The 19191-nt window shown below is 42.0% G+C and overlaps 1 protein-coding gene across 2 annotated transcripts in view; it reads left to right on the forward strand.

Annotated features, from left to right (window-relative positions):
- Positions 1–1804: 1804 nt before the first annotated feature.
- The window catches only part of PPM1F (protein phosphatase, Mg2+/Mn2+ dependent 1F), a 47029-nt gene continuing 29642 nt past the window's right edge, over positions 1805–19191 (forward strand). The window contains exons 1-2 of one of the 2 annotated variants that reach the window (XM_072983578.2): positions 1805–2145; positions 10078–10208. In XM_072983578.2, coding sequence (XP_072839679.2) covers positions 1961–2145; positions 10078–10208 — 316 coding nt within the window. In that variant the 5' untranslated portion in view covers positions 1805–1960. The remainder of the gene's footprint in view (positions 2146–10077; positions 10209–19191) is intronic. The other variant, XR_012081965.2, reaches the window with a different exon arrangement.

Here is a 19191-nt window from a genome sequence, read left to right on the forward strand (position 1 = left end):
TTTTTCTGCAGTATCAGTGCATGGCCTGAAGAAGTGGATTTGGCCCACAAAAGCTAGCTGATCTGAATTTTTTTTAAGTGGTCAAATAAACACATCATTTCTCCTGCATTTGTATTGTGTAAGGACTACACAGCTTTCTTTTTTTTTCTTGTATATGTAGTATTTAAGGAGGGGGCAACTAAGCTTCCATTTACTGGTTCCATAGGAGAATGCTTCTGGCATTGACATTTGTACTGAAAACTGAACGGGCCAGGCAGCTGTTTCTTGTAATTTACATCTCCTTGCTAGTTAAATCTTCAGTGGATGGAATGGTCTGGTGTTGCCTGCTGCTGCACAAGTGTGCTTTGCTCTGAACCAGTGTTCATTGGCTTGGCTGATGGGATTAGTCATTACAATGCCATGCTATCACCGTGTTGATGCTCTGATGGGTATTTTCCTGGTATGGCATCAGGGCTTGTGAGAGCTAGCACTTGATTGTCAGGGAAGTGTTCTGGGCATTCTTGGCATTGCACTCATTTGTAACTTTTGGAAAATCATGTTCAGCACAGGCGCACAGGCTCCTGCTTAGCTACTTTCGCATAAGATCAAGTTGCACCATATAAGAAAAGTGGTATACTTCAGTCTCACCTAACAGCTGGGAGAAACCTCTTTAAAGAAAAATAACCAAGCAATTCTTCTAAAGTCTTAAAAGCAGGCACAAATAAATGTAGCTTTCCCCCCCCGCCCCCCCCCAGTGGAGCAGTCATCAGAAAGTGGCTGAAATCCAGTAGTCATTTGCCATTTGAGTAGACCTTTGAAAAAGAGGTGATTTGGTGAGTCAATGCTGATGTAAGTTCCATTGATTCAATGGGCCTGCTCAAGCCGTGACTTACTAGTGGGTTTCAGTCAGGGGTTTCACAGAATTTAATTTGGCTTACTTCTGAGTAGCCTGCATGGTTACTGGAGCAAGAGTCCAAACTTAACTGCAAATGTTACCACGATTAAAAAGCAGTTGTGGGCCAGGATGCACTTTACAAAAGCATTTAGCTACAGTTTTGTGTGTGTTTATATAAAGAATTAATGCAGAGAAAACATCAATATTTTTCTTTTAGCTATTTCCCCCACCACCACCACACAAAAAAAGCATTTTGCAGACAAAGGGTACACGGCTGCTGCCTTTCACAAATATTTCCTGGCACTCAATGATCGTGCAAGGCCATATTCTTTTAGGTCCCGCCTGGCTGTATTCCTTGGCACTTCTGAATGGGCCTGGCTAGGGCTGCCCTATGGCGCTGCGATCCTTACCTGGGCGCAACCCCATCAAACGCAGAGAGGGGCTGCCTCAGTAAGGGTGAGAGTTGCGTGTTCCCTTCTTCTCCCCCCCCCATGTTGTACTACAACTCCCATCCGCCCGAGTGATCCTGGTTACGGCGGATGGGAGTTGGAGTCCAGCCCAAGGAAACCCATGCTCCAGCAGGGCTTTGGGGCGAGGGAGACGATCGCCACCCCCCTTTCGAAGACGGGACCCGTACTCGTCTTGCAAAGAGGGTTTTTTCCCCCCCCGAGGCTGAGAAACCACGAGCGTGGAGCCCGACCTCTCAGCGGCCGGGTGTTTCCACCTCCCGCGTGGAAAGGCGACGGCCGAGCCTCGGCTTCCTTTGGGGACCCCCGCTTTTGCCTCCCGCTCGCCTCAGGAAGGAGCCCTTTGAGCTCTCGCTCTCTCTCGGGCTGCCTTTCCCGCCCCGATGGATGGGATGAGGCCCGCCCTTCCTCCTCCTCCTCCTCTCAGCCCTGGCGGGGTTCCGCTTCCCCGGGCCGGGCCTGAAGGCGGCCGGCGGGGAGGCGGGAAGGGAAGGGAGGCGTTGGCCGAGGCCGCTCCTCCTCCTCCTGTTTCTCCTCAGTCCGGGAGCCGCGGTGTGTTTTGTGTGTTTTGTGTGAGGAGAGAGAGAGAGGGTCACGGCTGTGGGGGGCCTCCGGGGCCATGGCCGCCTGCCCTGAGGGCTTCCTCCGCGCCTTCCTGAGGGACTTCCCGAGGCCGCTGGGCCCCGAGGAGGCCTCGCCCTGGAACCCCCCGACGGGCCGCGGCGGCGGCGGCTCCCTCCTCCTCAGCGAGGCCGAGGCCCCGGCCGAAATGGCCGAAGGGGCTCGGACCTTTCTGGCCGGCAGGTAGGACGGGGTGGCCCCGAGGGTCGTCGTCGTCGCCGTCGGCGGCCATTTGACGGCTCGCCTGAGGGAAGGGAAAGCGGGTCAGGGCGGAGCGGAGCGCTCCCCCTGAGGCGCAGCAGCCGCCGGGCGCGGGTGCCCTCAGCACGTGGGGAAGGAAGGAAGGAAGGGGGTTAGGAAGACACGGGTGTCGGGCTACCCCTGCCCCCTGGGATCGAAGTAGGGGCGTTATGTGCCAGGGTGGGGGGAGAGGAGGGGAGGGCATGACTCGGGGCACGTGTGGAGGGTGTCCCCGCATGGGAAAGGGTGGGATGACGCGCGTCTCTCAGTCAAGGGTGGGATCTTCCGAGTTTCTTCTCCCTGGGCAGGAATATAACTGGGTGCGAAGTGGGATGCATTTTAAGCAGGCGTGGGGGAAACAATGGAGGGGCGGTGTGGGAGGCAGGGTGGTCTAGAAACTACACCACACCCCGAACTGCAATTCATCATCTTATTTTTCTGGAGACCTACATACAGTATCTGTTCCTTTCTGCAGTTTTTCTATCTGTCTATTTGTTTTCTTTCTCCCTCCCTTTCTTTTCCTTCTTTACTTGAATGCTGTTCTGAGAGTACCTCATATTGAAGTACCGACTTCATGGAAAATCAAATAAATGAGTGTAAAACAAGGACAGTGCCTAAGAAGCTGTTCCCGGGAAGCTTACAAAGCAGTGCAACAGAAAAGAGAGCTACCTGTGACAGATCCCTGCTCCAACAAACAGCAACAGAGCATGGACAGAGTTCCTACTCCAGTCCTCTGAAGATGCCGGCTACAGCGAGTGGCAAAACGTCAGGAAGAACAACCTTCAGAACATGGCCAAAGAGCCCGGAAAACCTACAACGACCAACCAAATTGAGTCTCGACACGCACATCAAGGGCTGTCTCAGCTCTGCATTATGTACAGTCACTAGAACAGGACATTTAGCTACAAGGTCAAGAAGGGGTGAGAAGCAGCTTCCAGGTTCTAACTGGTGTCACAAAGGCTCACCAAAATTAAAATTAAAGAAAAGCACTCCAGAATACTACCACCATTTGATATAGGATGGCATGCCATAAGGAAGAGGAACAAGGCCATCATCTTGAGAGAAGAGGGGAGGCTTTGTATTGCCTTTTAAGTTCCTGTCTGCTTACTTCACTGTTGTCTGGGTTCAGACAAAGCTCCTGAGGACACTGTGCAGATGAGATTTAAAGTATCCATGATACGCTCAGACACTTCTAAATAAGACAGAGAGAAAAATAGATTAACCATAATGGAGGAAAGAAATATTTCCCTAAAGTTGACAGGCCACTTGATGCCATCTTGCTATCTATTGCCTAACTTTGATTCAGTTCTGTACAGACTTTGGTTGTTGTTGTTTAGTCGTTAAGTTGTGTCCGACTGTTCGTGACCCCATGGACCAGAGCACACCAGGACCTCCTGTCTTCCACTGCCTCCCGGAGTTGGGTCAAATTCATGTTGGTCGCTTCGGTGACCCTGTCCAGCCATCTCGTCCTCTGTCGTCCCCTTCTCCTCTTGCCTTCACACTTTCCCAACATCAGGTTCTTTTCCAGGGAGTCTTGTCTTCTCATGAGATGGCCAAAGTATTGGAGCCTCAGCTTGAGGATCTGTCCTTCCAGTGAGCACTCAGGGTTGATTTCCTTCAAAATGGATAGGTTTGTTCTCTTTGCGGTCCAGGGGACTCTCAAGAGCCTCCTCCAACACCACAATTCAAAAGCATCAATTCTTCGGCAGTCTGCTTTCTTTACGGTCCAGCTCTCACTTCCATACATCACGACAGGAAAAACCATAGCTTTGACTATGCGGACCTTTGACGGCAAGGTGATGTCTCTGCTTTTTAAGATACTGTACTGTCAAGGTTTGTCATCGCTTTCCTCCCAAGAAACAGGCGTCTTTTAATTTCGTGGCTGCTGTCTCCATCTGCAGTGATCATGGAGCCCAAGAAAATAAAATCTGTCACTGCCTCCATATCTTCCCCTTCTATTTCCCAGGAGGTGATGGGGCCAGTGGCCATAATCTTAGTTTTTTTGATGTTGAGCTTGAGACCGTTTTTTGCACTCTCCTCTCACCCTCATTACAAGGTTCCTTAATTCCTCCTCACTTTCTGCATCAGAGTGGTATCATCCGCATATCTGTGATTGTCGATATTTCTTCCGGCAATCTTAATTCCAGTTTGGGATTCCTCCAGTCCTGCCTTTCGCATGATGTATTCTGCATATAAGTTAAATAAGCAGGGAGACAATATACAGCCTTGTCATACTCCTTTCCCAATTTTGAACTAATCACTTGTTCCATATCCAGTTCTAACTGTTGCTTCCTGTCCACATATAGATTTCTCAGGAGATAGGTAAGGTGGACAGGCACTCCCATTTCTTTAAGGACTTGCCATAGTTTGCTGTGGTCCACACAGTCAAAGGCTTTTGTGTAGTCAATGAAGCATAAGTAGATGTTTTTCTGGAACTCTCTGGCTTTCTCCATAATCCAGCGCAAGTTAGCAATTTGGTCTCGAGTTCCTCTGCCTCTTCGGAATCCAGCTTGTACTTCTGGGAGTTCTCAGTCCACATACTGCTGACGCCTACCTTGTAGGATTTTGACTTTGCCTTATATAAAATTCTCTTTTTATCTTTAAATATTTTTCCTCTTTTTTACGGTCATCACTGCAGAGAAGGACTGGGGGTGCACATGGTCCTTCAGTGCGATTGGAATGCAGTTCTCATGAGCCCTTATCAGCATAGTCAATCAAGAGGAAGATGGCAGTTGTAGTCATCCCTCCCATGAAGGCCACAAATTGCTCATCCTTTGTGTAGATGATAATCTGTTCCACCCGATACTGCAATGCAATGAAATCCTATAATTTTTCCTCAAGAAAATCTGATTGACTTCAGGTCGGCATATTTGCAAATAATAGGATTATACTTTTTCAGTTTTCGTCGTCATTTAGTCGTTAAGTCGTGTCCGACTCTTCGTGACCCCCATGGACCAGAGCACACTAGGCCCTCCTGTCTTCCACTGCCTCCCGTAGTTGTGTCAAATTCATGCTGGTCGCTTTGATGACACTATCCAACCATCCCATCCTCTGTCGCCCCCTTCTCCTCTTGCCTTCACACTTTCCTAACATCAAGGTCTTTTCAAGTTTTACATCAAAGCTTTTATGTAGTGCAGAATAGATAATATGCTCTACCAAGAAGAAATTAATAAATACTGTAACCTTGAATCACTTTGGTCCTTTTATGTGCCTTTTATATGTAAAACTACTAGTTTGAATTTTTAAAAGGGGGACCTTCTATCTGTTATTTTTTTAATCATTATTTTAGGTTTTAATTTGAGATGCTAAATGTCCATTTATATTCACCAAACTCTTACGGCAAAATATCACATGCACAGCGGAGCAGTTCTTGCAATTTGACAGCTGTCAGTTGAACATCCCGTTGTGCAACTAGTGAAGCCCCCTCCATTACGCAACTCGATATCTGTGTGGTGTGCAATAGACAGTTGGCAAATGGTCTGTTTTTGCTTGTGTGGCTGCTGTTAACATCTAACTAGATTCTGGCCATTATTTAATTTCTCAAATAAGCATAGCATTTACATTTTAAATAGAATTATTTTAATGCTTTTATTGATCTGTTCTGAGACACAAGCTAGACAATACTGTGTTTCCCCAAAAATAAGACAGTCTTTTATATTAATTTTTGCTCCAGTAATGCATTAGGGCTTGTTTTCAGGAGATGTTTTATTTTTTTCATGTACAACAACCTACATTTATTCAAATACAGCCATGCCATCTTCTTCTGGTTGCTGCACAAGGGTGGAGGGCAGGGTTTCACTTAACTGGGGCTTATTTTTGGTGTAGGTCTTATATTATGAGCATCCTGAAAAATCCTACTACGGCTTATTTTCAGATTAGGTCTTATTTTCGGGGAAACGGGTAGTACTCTAGTTTGTTCTCTTATTTCTTTCATAAATATATTTTATCCAATCAATTTTTTCTGTTATGATGTCATAATTAAATGTTTAAACCCTGATACTGGCATCGGGTATTAATGCTTTTCCATCTAAAAAGGCATCCAAGTGGCATGCAGATATTTCAGCTATCCCCTGAGAATGTGTGTGGGGGGGGCAGGATTGTATATTTTCTGCAGCTTTGTATAATGTGTTTGCCATGTTCCATATGCTGTTTAAAAGTAATAATTATTGTAGACTATTATGGATTAAATGCAGGTTGTCAGACCTCTGCTGAATGAAAGGCTGGCTTTGTGCTGTCAGACTAGCCTGAGATCACTGAAGTGAAGAGAAGGAGGAAATTGAGTTTGCTTCCGCTGAGGTGGAGAGCCACTTCCTTAACTGGCTGCACATTGCTATTTCATTTCCTTGGGGAACGCAGGGTAGAGGAAGTTCAACATTCAGATCTCTGTGTGTTGTGGAATAGGAAGTCGGAACCCTGAGGTCTTTTGAAAATGGAGATGAAATGAGAGAATTTGATGGGGTAGATTCTGTCCGCTTTTACTCCATCAATATAAGTGAGTCTACACATAAAACTAGCTTGGTGTCATCTCAAACTTAAGGAAAGAGCAAACATACGAATCAATAAGCTGGGAATAAGTCCTGGATGCCTCCATTCCTCCTGCATCATTATTGGTGCTTATTAAACAAGTAGTCACCCCCGCCTTTCCAGGAACACAGTTATTTGCTACACAGATGTTATTAGACCATGTTTTTTTAAAAATGAATTTCACATAAGGTAGGAATCCACAACATACTTTGCCAGTGTTTAGGCAGCCTCTGGTGACTGGCGGGCTTCAGGGTTGCCTTAGGGGCTCCAGAACAAGGTGATTGGTCCCTGAAAGGCTGGGAGTTTTGTTTTTGGCCCCATTCTTGCCTGGTACGCCAGCTGTTTAGTAAGCATAGAGCAAAAGCAAAACCTGGAAGGCAGGTGGAGACATTTGCCTTGTGCAAAATCTCCAGAACGTAGAGAGGGGAGCAGGAGATTGTGCCTGTACTACGCTGGGCAGCGTAGCCTTAGGAGTCAGTCCTTTTTTGTTGTTGTTGTTGGCTGGAGGAGGTACACATCTGCCCTTGCCTCCTGTATTGTGTATGTCAAGTGCCTTCAACCCGACACCCTCCGGACGTTTGGATTTCAACTCATGCTGTCCCCAATCAGCAGGAAATAATGGAAATTGTAGGCCAGAACATCTGGGGTACACCAAATGAGTAAAGACAGATCTCTCTTGTAGTGAAGTTCATGCTGTGTTTGCAACTCTTTCATCATTCTAAACTGTCATTCCTGTTGGTAATGCAAGAAGGGGCCTAACTGTCAGTGGCTGCATTTTTTGCATACCTGCCCTGCAGCTAGTGCTTGTTGGAAAGACTGTGTGCCTTAGAGATACTAAAATCTCAAGACTCCAAAACTGTCAGTCCATGTCTAATTTTATTACTTCTTTTCCACCACAAGAATTCTTAAGGAAGGTGTGCCAGCTCTCCCACCCAGCAAAACTTGATCCTTCTGAGACTTCATTACTGTACACTCTTTCTACAACTAAGAAATGTGTATCGTGTAAAATCTTCTCTCCATTCATGGTATTTGAGGAAAGTTGGATTATTTGACCAGCCATTAGTCTTCTTGGAAGTTTCAGTAGAACAGGGATATTCTGCAAAAACGGCACTAATTTTTTGAGGTATAACAGGCAGTTTTGGCTGAGATCAATCTATTTGTATTCTAGTAGAAGAGTAAATAAATCTATACCCCTTATATTACAAGTGGCCAAATTCTGTGCTGTAGCAATGGTTATTTGTAAACGGATGTTTGGGTGGGTGATATAATGCTCTTTTCAAATTCTTCCTGTCCCATTAAATGAGGCTTCTTCAAGTGTATGAAAGTAGAATTTCCTCAATGCAGCCTTCTTGCTTTTGGGTTTGGTACTTTAGGTCAAACAAATTCCCTGCTTCTCTGCCCCCAGGCACTGTTCTGCCATGTTGAGATTATTTTCCTCCTTCGTACTCCTATTTTTCTTAGTTGTCCTTAGGCTTTCTAAAGTTACTGCGTACTTTATTATTTATTTTATTGAATTTGTACCCACCCCCTCCAATGTAAAAGAAAATGGTGAACACAAGCATACTTATCCATCTGCAGCTGTAGTGTGTCTCCTCCATGACAGAATATCACAGAATATTTGTGTTTTACTATGTGTAGACAGTTGCTTCATTAAGAATAAAATAACTCATGAAAGGCCAGATTTTTTTCATTTATATTGTTTTCACTTAATTTTCTTAAAAGGAATCCAAACTCGTGACAAAAGTTGTGATTATTTCCTGCAGGAAATTCTGGAAGGAAAAAGGATGCCATTGTTACTAATTTCTGTTTTTATGTGAAATATGGTTGCATTGGGAAAGACAGAATAACAGGAAATACAGTTAGCCAAGAATGGAAAGTAATCATCTTGCTGTGTGAATAGAAGAGACAAAGATCTTTTTTAAGATGCTGCTGCTTATAATCATTTTAAACTGGGTGGCATGTGTATGTAAAATTAAATGTATTGTCTTAGATATATAATCTGTGTACTTTGTTATGAAATGCAGCGCTCTGATTCACATAGCTGTTAACATGGCTGAATGAGATTGAAATACTGTATCACAAAATATCACTGCTATTATACAAATCTGGCAATTGTTTGTATTTATTATACAACTCTGGAAAAAGTGTGCCACGTGTATATTGGTGATATGGTTATATTGTGTTTGTGTGCCCAGTTCTTCTAGATACGGAAGAAAACAAAACTAACTACACACCAGCTCCACCCAAGCAGAAACGTTGAGAGGGGAAATCACGTTACCACATAGTCTGCTGCAGCACAACAGTCTTGTGGCGCTTCAAAGATCAACATGTTTTATTTGACATAAATTTTCAAGGATTACAGCTTGCTTCTTCAAATGGATCAAATGAAATTCGGGCTACTGATAAAATGTACTAATCTTTAATGTGCCACAAGACTGTTAGTTTTTGCTATGATATTTGGTGACAGTCTTTTAGTGTTCTACAAAAGTATTAGTGTGACTTCATTTGTATCCAGAACTTTTCACAGTTTGTACCGTTACTGGGGGGAAAATATATTGATATGTAACTTGTTGAAAAGCCTCTCCCCCACCCCAGTAATTTACCAATGTCACACAAATCCTTTATTTAGTTACCTATTCCATTACCACTAATTTCTAATTGTTTTTTTTAACCCAGGGTGATAAAATCATGGCATAAAATTTGAAAAGTGCACCTCAAATTGCCCATAGAACGCCCTCTAGAAATAGCATTAAAATGATTTTACAATGTTACATATTCCTAGACCAAAATCATCATTTCCATTTCTTAGATTACTTTTGAGAATCACCTCTAATTATTTTGGATCTGCTAAAAATGAGAACTGCACTTTTTCTAGGAAACCCTTGGACTATCCCCTAATCCCAATCAAGTAGTGGTACACATCACTGAAATTATCACATCTTCTTCCACAATTTACCTGCCTCCATTCCTCCACTTCCTTTGTACTGTGTCCATTTGGGATTGTAAACTGCTAGTTGCAGCTGTTATAACTGAACTGAACTGCTTCCATTCCATTTATTCCTATATATTGCATAATGCTGAATATTTTCTCCCCTCCTTCCATATCTCTTGTTGCTTGCCTGCCACATTTTCAGCTTTGCTAGTAAAGGCAGCATGGTCATGCAGCTTACCTTTAAAAAAAAAGCAAACTGATATAGTATTAGTACTTTAAATTAACAAATACTATTGCCATTACACATTATTTTGAGAAATGTTGGGTTTGAAAAATGTACTTCATTTGTCCAAAAATTGCCTTGCTTTGTCTATGCAGCTGATTTCAGCATTTGTTCCTTTCTATTCCCTTTAAATTAGGAATGCACCACCCATCCTTGCTGCTGCTTTGATACATGCTGCAATTGGTGATTTACTACAGACTGATCTTAGTGAGTTTAAAAAGCCCCATGTGGAAGGAGAGGAAGCTGGAGATCATGGGACTTCTCCCTGTGAGTACCTTTCCATCTGTCAGGAATGTTTTTAATATTTGAATCCTAAGCTAAAGCTCATTACTGTTTGATAGATGTTCCTCGATTGCTTTTGTTTCATTAATACTTAATTCAAAACCTTTATGTATAATTCATCATCACAATGAATTTCAGACTGATTTCCTTGATAATACAACATGAAAGCACAATTATAATCCATGGACAAGAAGCAGATAGAAGGTTAAAAAATATTTAAAATGTAGAAGCAAGCAAAAAAAAATATAGCCTGGCACCTAAAAGATTGACACGGAAATGACACTCCACAATTAGACAGAGCAGCCAAAATGATCTTATCTTTAGCTGCTATCAGTTTTGCTTCACACTAAAGAGGCATTTAAGGAAAGGCATTAGATTACAAGCCAGGTGGAGTAAGCAATCTCTCAGGTATATTATTTGCAGTGAAGATTTTAACAGTGAGCAGCAGTACTTTGAATAGAATTTACACATACCTTCCAGTTAAGCTCTATTAAAACTGCTGAGATGATCTGAGCAAAGTGTCTTGGACTCAGCTGTGACAGCTGTGTTCTGCTCTAAGTAAACCATCTTTAAAAGCACCCTGTGTATAATTCAGTAATCCAAATATGAAGTGATTGATGCATAGGCATAAGGTAAAGGTAAAGGTTCCCCTTGACAATTTTTGTCCAGTCGTGTCCGACTCTAGGGGGCGGCGCTCATCCCGCTCTTCAAGCCATAGAGCCAGCATTTGTCCGAAGACAATCTTCCGTGGTCACATGGCCAGTGCGACTTAGACACGGAACGCTGTTACCTTCCCACCGAAGTGGTCCCTATTTATCTACTCGCATTTGCATGCTTTCGAACCGCTAGGTTGGCGGGAGCTGGGACAAGCAACGGGCGCTCACTCCGTCGCGTGGATTCGATCTTACGACTGCTTGGTCTTCTGACCCTGCAGCACAGGCTTCTGCGGTTTAGCCCACAGCGCCACCACGTTCCAATGTTTAATGCGTTCCAATGGCTTTCCCTGTCCCATTCAGCGATGTTTCGCTATAGCGAAGGTTAATCCGGAACGGATTAACCTCGCTATACGAGGCACCACTGTATTGTCTTTCATTTTGTTCTAAGCCCCTTTGGGTTCCTTTTCAAGGAGAAAGGCGGGATAAAAATATTTTAAATAAATAAATAGTGGAAAAGTAAGGCTTGATGAGTGAATTAGGTATCACATGACCTGTGGCAAAGTTCCCTGAAAAGGAGACAAAATGAAGATATTTTTCTTTGCCAACACAAAGACAATAGGTCTCTGCAGCTGCACATATATGTGTGTGAAGTATAGAAGTTCCTTAGGAGGCTTTAAAGGTGATGCAAAGGAACCAGAATCCTTGTATAGAAATTTAGAAATGAACAATCCAGAAAGTCTGTGAAGAGGCCTAACCTAATCTTTGAATAGGTTGGTTCACCAACGTAACATTGCTTGTGCACTAACTGGTAGTGTTTCTCCTGGATTATGGCAAGAACTAATCTTGCTCAGTTGTACATGGAACCTCTGACTTTTTACATATGAAATGTGTGCTCTGCCACTGAACTGCGGGCTTGTGGGGAGTCAAAGTCTAGGTTTCGATCCAATTCAGCAGCTTGGGGTTCCAATAATATGAATTTCCATGTGATTTACAATGTATCTAAAATAGTATACAAATTCTGCATATTTGTATAAGTGGTAGATTTCTTGTTATTCTATACAAATTGGTTACAGTAATGCATTTTCTGTAATACTCCTCAAAGAGTTTGTATTTCTAATTGTTTTAATGTAATCTTTCTGGTCAATTCATAGAGTGTTGCTATTTATGGGGAAGGATGTAGCTTTGCCTCAGACTGTTTCTGTGCTGGTGTTGGATGAAACTTGACAACAGTCTTAAGTAAAACTATGTGGCAGACATAAACCATCCTGTATTTAAATTGTCCTGAGGAAGTCACTGCCACTTTTTAAAAAGTTTAATAAGACTAATAAAAACTAAGTTGCTCACCCTTCTTCCCAGCCCTTTTTCCAACTACTGTACTCTTTATTTCCTGTAAACAAGATATCTGAGTCTAAATTGTAGCAGCTGTATTCTACATTAAACAAACCATCCTGAAAAACAACTTTGTATACAGTGAAGTTATCGGAACAGGAATGCTGCCAGAGTGTTGATATAGGCTGCAATTTAAATGCTGCAAAAAGAGGAATATAGCTTTTACCTGTCTGTACCGTGCAGTGCTTCTGTATAGGCAGATAAAAGCAGTATTTTTCATTCTGCATGCAGGATTATTACTAGCTGCCTGAAATCTACCCCATTAAAAATGTCTGTTATTATTATCCCCAAACAGTAACTGAAATCGAGGAAAAGTTTTCTGCACACATCTCAAACTCTAAATTTTAAACCAGAAGAGACTGGGCTAAACCTACAGAGAGCAATAACAACAACACCTTGCCAAATGACTGAATGCTGAAAGGTGTCTTTCTCCAGAGAAGTTTAGACAACCACCTGGCCAATACCTTTTGATCTGTATTCCTGCACAGAGCAGGGGCTGGACTCGATGGCCTTATAGGCTCCTTCAGGATTCTATGATTCTATGACAGGGCCCTAGCTGGATTATTTTGAAGTCAGTTAATAGACTTTGAAGCAAAACAGGAAGATTAAAGAATAATAAAGTGAAACAGGGCTGCTTGGATGCAGGACAAATTGTGGAAAAATTCAATCCATGCAACACCTCTGTGCATGCAATTTATGCCCCACAACATGTACATAAGAAGATCTAGCAAATGGCTGAGATAACACGGTTGAAGTAGCCTGCTTTTGAGCAAAAGTAGTCTAATTATCTTAACATTTTAATTTGTTTTTAATTTTACCTATATTTCAGATATGTCCATAATCTTATATTGTACAATGCTCTGATATTAATAAAGAAAGACCTGTGTATAATTTTAAATGGTAAAGGAGTGTTAAACTACTTCTGAGTACTTGCCCCCTGGAAAAGGCTGTCTAAGTCAGAATTATTATTATTATTATTAACTAATCAGAGAGCTGGCTTTGCCTTTGATCACTCCACTTAGGCGCCATCCAGTCCTGTGGTTCCCAAACATTTTTACCATGTTTCCCTGAAAATAAGACAGGGTCTTATATTAATTTTTGCTCCAAAACCACATTAGGGCTTATTTTCATGGGATGTTTTATTTTTTTCATGGTCAACAATCTACATTTATTCAAATACAGTCATGTCATCTTCTGGTTGCTGCACAAGGGTGAAGGGTGGAATTTCATTTAACTGGGGCTTCTTTTTGGGGTAGGGCTTATATTACGAGCCTCCTGAAAAATCATACTAGGGCTTATTTTCAGGGTAGGTCTTATTTTTGGGGAAACAGGGTATGTCATATTTCCCTTATTTTTACAAATCTTTATGCCTCCGCATCTCTCTTTAAATGACATCAAAATGTTACCTTAAAACATTTCAACTTGTAATTTAAAATTAAAAATAAACAGAAAAACATAAATAAATGTTTTAAATTAAAAAATAGGCAGATACTTTTTCTTGAAATCCTAAATTGTAGCAGCAGAATCATAATTTTTAAATGAATATCTCACAATTCCATGCCCCTTTGGAATCTCTTCAGCCCCCTTTCACCCAGATTTGAAACTGGTCTTGTCGTTGTTTGCCCTGTCATGTCAAATAAAGTCAGCATTACAATTTTCCTGCGCTTGGTTCTATGCGTATCCTGCCTTTCTGCCAAGGACCGCTAGGTGGCGAACATGATTCTTCTCCTTCATCACTGTCCTTGCTCCCGGTTTTATCTATTCAACAAACCTGGGAGTTCAGTTAAACGAAGAGAAAGTGGCTAGCCCAAGACCATGCACAGAGTTTTCTGGCTCAGTAGCAGATGAAACATGAGCCATTCATAAACATCACTGGCTTAACATTTCTTCTGGCTTCATCCTTCTAAACTTGTGAACTTTATTATTTATGTACGTATCTTCGTATATCCTGCCTTTCTCCCAAGACTAGAATTCAAGCAAGTGCACAATCAGATTAAAAAGTATGCACAGATAAAATAGATAGAAGTAGTATGGATACAAATAGACAAGATAAAACAATAAAACAGTGAAACAACTTACAGTATTAAAATGACAAAACCAAGGCTTTTCTTTCTTTGGGAACACAATGGAGCATAACAACATAACAATAACATGGTATAAAAAAGCTATAGAGTTTTTTAAAAAATTACAAACTTCTCCTTTAGGTATGGCATGTTTTATGTGTTGGCTAATTAACAATCTTGATGCAAATTTCAACACATGGGAAGAGGGGCCTGTTTTGCAAACTAACCTGCTTACGTTTTTTGTTTGCATGCTGACTAATCAGAGGGGCTTATTTTCCCTGGGCAAGAAAAACTCCACCCTTCTTCCTCCTTTCTCCCCCACATGTGTTTTAGAAACCACCATTACCCTTTTACCCATGCAAGAGCGGTGGCTGCATTCCCCACAGCCTCCAGATTGTCTAGAGCCACATGGACTGAGGAAACAAATGGCTTTTTACTATTTTCCCCTTTTGTTTTCTTCTATCAACTTTGAGCCATGATAGCCTGCTGTATTCCTGGAATTTAAGTGAATAAAGTGCTTTTTTAATGCTTTATACCTGAAGATAGCCTCCTGAGTCTTATTTCATAAAGGACTAGTCTTTGGAGAGGGTGGAACTTAAGTAAAATAGAGAAGAGGGGGGACTTTCGTAGCTAATTTTGACCTTAGAGAGCTGGCCTTTTGCTGTGCATTTTACTAGGAATTTAAGCAAATTTCCAGACCTTTTCTGTTGCTTCCATTCCATCCTGGCATTGACAGACCAGATGGGTGGCTTAACGGTGGCATCCAGAACTGATGTTACCAGAGTCTGCTGTCCAGCCTCAGTATGAGCGGAAATGCAGGGAGAATAGCAGGAAAACTGGCCAGATAAATGTGAAGTAACAAATAGGCTCCATCTTCTGAGCATTATGAAAACTGCATGTCTTCTAAAAATGTACTAAATTGAAGGTGCAATGGTGGCGGGGGGGATTTGTCCCTTAGTTTGATCTGGATTGGGAGTGGGTTGAGTTAGTTTGCTCCTTTTTCCACATGATATACAGGCCGTTGTGAACCAGCCTGTCCCTGATCCATGCCTACCCACATCCATTTGGCTCCAGATCAGGGGCTTCTGCTTTTTTAGTGCAGGTAGGATTTCTTTATAGACTACAGCAAATCCTTTGACTATGTAGATCATGAGAAACATTGGGTTGTTCTGAAAGAAATAGGTATGCCCTCAACACCTAATTTATCCTGATGCGTAACCTGTGTTGTAGGCAAGAAGCTATTAGGATAGAAGATAGAGAGACAGAATGGTTCCCTATAGACAAAGGTGTCAGACAAGGGTGCATTTTATCCCCTTATCTGTTCAGTCTAGGCAGATCATATCAGGTGGAAACCCAGACTAAATTCAGATGAAGAGTGATAATTGGTGGAAGAACCATCAATAATTTAAGATATACAGATGGTACCATCTTACTGGCAGAAAGCAGCAATGACTTGAAGTGACGTCTGATGAGAGTGAAAGACGAAAGTGCCAAACTAGGACTGCAGCTGAACATTAAGAAGATGAAAATCACGACTTACTGAAGAACTACACAACTGTAATATTGACAGTGAAGAAACTGTCAATACACTGTGGGACAGTGAAAGATTTTGTATATCTTAGTTCAATCATCAATCCAAATGGAGAGTGAAGCCAAGAAATCAGAAGAACAATGAAACTCAGAAGAGCACTAATCAAGGAATTAGAAAAGATAATCAAATGTAAGGATATGTCACTGGACACCAAAATCATCCAAGGTCTTGTATTCCTGATCACCATGTATGGGTGTGAAAGCTGGACAGTTAAAGCTAATAGGGGGGAAAAAGATTTATCTGAAATGTGTTGCTGGAGGAAACCTTTGCAGATACTGTGGACTGCCAGAAAGACTAACAAGTGGGTCCTAGATCAAATCAAGCCTGAACTAGAGGCAAAAATGATGATGAATCTGAGGCTGTCACATTTTGGGCACATCATGAGAAAGCAAGATTCTCTGGAAAAGACAACAATGTACTGTACTTACTTGAAAAAAGAGAGTGAAAGAAAAAGAAGCTCTAGATGAGCCCTCAGAGAATGAAATCTCAGCTTTAGTGCTCGAAAACAAGACTAGGCCAAGCAGGTTTCATTCCATCTTAAATCTATATACTGCCACCTTTGTGTCTCAGCAGAAAAGATCTGAGGTTATGCAGGAACAGGATTTTGCTAGCTTCTCTTGCTATGTCTTGCTTTGTCTTCCTTTGCTGTTTATTTAATATAAAGCCTAGAAATGAGACTTGACAATGGGCAAAACATCTGGAAAATCTGGGGCAGCAAAGGGCTCTTAAACAGCCACTTTGGGAGCCATTAGACCTCTCTTTATCTTCTGATAGCAGTTATCGCACAGCTAGTCACTTGAGCTGGCTGTGCAGAGTTCAACAAGAGGGAAAAGAAAAACACATTTTTACCAGGGCTTCTTTAGGAACCATTGGTGGCAGTGTTGCCTAGGAGTCTGAATTCTAAGAAGAAGCTTTAATAGAGATCTACCTCAGAATGGAGTGGAAGAAGGTGTCCCACATGTGGAGACAACAGTACAGTGGACCCTCTACTTACGGAATTAATTCGTATTGGAACGGTGGCTGCAGGTCGAAAAGTCTGTAAGTCGAGTCTCCATTGACCTACAATGCATTGAAAACCAGTTAATCCCATAACCGTCCGTTTTTGTTCTATTTTTGTTCCATTTTGGTTTTTTTCTGGTCTGTAGGTCGATTCTCTGGCTGCAAGTCGAACCTAAATTTTGCAGCCAGAGAAGTCTGTAACTCAAAAAGTCTGTAAGTCGAGCCGTCTGTAATTCGAGGGTCCACTGTATGAAGAAGCACACCAAGTGTCTGGTCAGATCTGAAGACAGGAGCCCTTATGTACTTCTGTGAAGTAGGAACCCAGCTAAGCAAGGTCCCTATGATTGTCCACCTGGGCCAGCCAGGTGTCATGTTTGCAGGTTGTCACTCCCAGAGAGGCCCAGAATACTATTGTCAGGTATTCTGGTGGTGGCCACAATACTATGGAATGCATTACCCACAGGTATATGTTCCTTCCCTCCTGGCCTTCAGGAAATGGGTAAAAAAACCTATTTTTTGATGAGGCCTTAGAAATATCTTACCCTTTTGACACCTTTGTGGACCAGTGAATTGAATTAGTATTGATTCTGATTTGTTGTCCTGGTTTCATTCTGTTTAGATATGCTAGGGTTATTAATGCTTCCTGGTTTTCTTTATTTATGTATCTGTGGCCAGGGATGGTTAGTTGTGTTTTTAACTACTGTTAGCTTCTCAGAGTTGTGTTCAAGCACTAGATGAGCGAGTATAAATGCAACAAATAAAATAAGCAAAGTTTGATTGTTTTAACATTGGCATTGAAAGATACAAAGAACACAGGACATTATAGAAAATTAAAGGTAGAGATTAGACAAGATTAGACTGTAACCTCCAGAATCCTTAGCCAGCATGAATTGTGCAAGCTGGTGTGTGTGAGCTCAGAAAATTAACTTTTCCAAGCTTTGTCAAAAGATGCAACACCACTAACTTTCTATATGCAGTCTTATGTAGTTACTAGTGGCAAAACTGGTCCTGTGTTAGACGCATACTCTCCTGAACAAGATAGATCTGGCAGGATCCACCAGTGATAATTCTCCATTTTCAAGAGACCCTAACAAAGTTGTCAAGAGCCCATGTAGCATAGTGGATATAGTGTCACACTAGGATTCACGAGACCTGAGTTCAAAGTCCTGTTCTCCCATGAAAATGCACTGGGAGATGATGGCCCTGGTGAAACCGCCACTTAAATATTGCGCTTAACTCAGCCACTGTACTGGGACTGCAATAAATTGAAATCACCTTGACAAGCACATCACACAATAAAGCTAGAATTTAGCTTCAAAGGCACTGACATCTCCCCTTCTAGAGCTCAATGTCACATGTTGGGTTGTGATCAATGAATGTTTAACAAGATTCCATCAGCAATTTGTACTTCAGAGTACTTTGTTTTAAAATTCAGGCATAGGGTGATTTTCTACTTTGAGATTCCAGACACACAAGATTAAAGTTAGCAGCCAAAGGTGGGTTAACACTTCAGATCTGAACCATACAGATAAAGTAAACAGACTGTTTTATCTGACAAACACGTCTTGGTGGCAGGTTGGGAACAGTTTTCAAATCTGTCTGCATCTCATAAGCTTGACGCTGAACAGGTTGTATTTACTGAACAAAGACGTGCATGGTGTCATCCTGCTCTTCCAGTAACTAGGAGGCTGGGCTAGATTTACAGACTTGATGTATTACAGGAAGAAATGCACCATTTCTGATCCGACTCGTGTAGCAATTCAGTTGCATGTGGGAGGCTACTTGCATTCCTCACTTGAAAACCTCACTTTGACTCAAGCCGTTCTAGAGTCAAAGAACCTCAGACGTCCTTATTCACATGGTATGTTGCCCGATTCTCCTATGTTGGCCTTTTCAAACTGTCCTCATAGGAAGCTGCATTAATACGTTCCCTGCTAACATGATGCTTAACATTTTATTTTATTTTATTTCATTTTTCATGTTGCCCTTCTCCTGGAGACAGTGTGACAGAATAATGCACATTGCAATAGCAATAAAATTATGTGGCTTGGGTGCTAGGAAACAGTAGTTTTATCCAACAGACTGGTTCAGTTTGTGGAGGCCTTGGAATACTGCACAACTGGCTTTAGTTAGTAGACCTCAGTTTTCTGGTTAAAAAAAAAAAGTACATCCCAAAAGCCTAAAATCTGCCTCATCCTGTTCTAAAGCAGGATTCCTGGCATTGTTGCTTTGAGTTCCACAATCACAGCATAATTTTTTACTAGCCATAA

Source organism: Pogona vitticeps, chromosome 14, assembly GCF_051106095.1.
Source record: "Pogona vitticeps strain Pit_001003342236 chromosome 14, PviZW2.1, whole genome shotgun sequence".
Taxonomy (NCBI): Eukaryota; Metazoa; Chordata; class Lepidosauria; order Squamata; family Agamidae; genus Pogona; species Pogona vitticeps.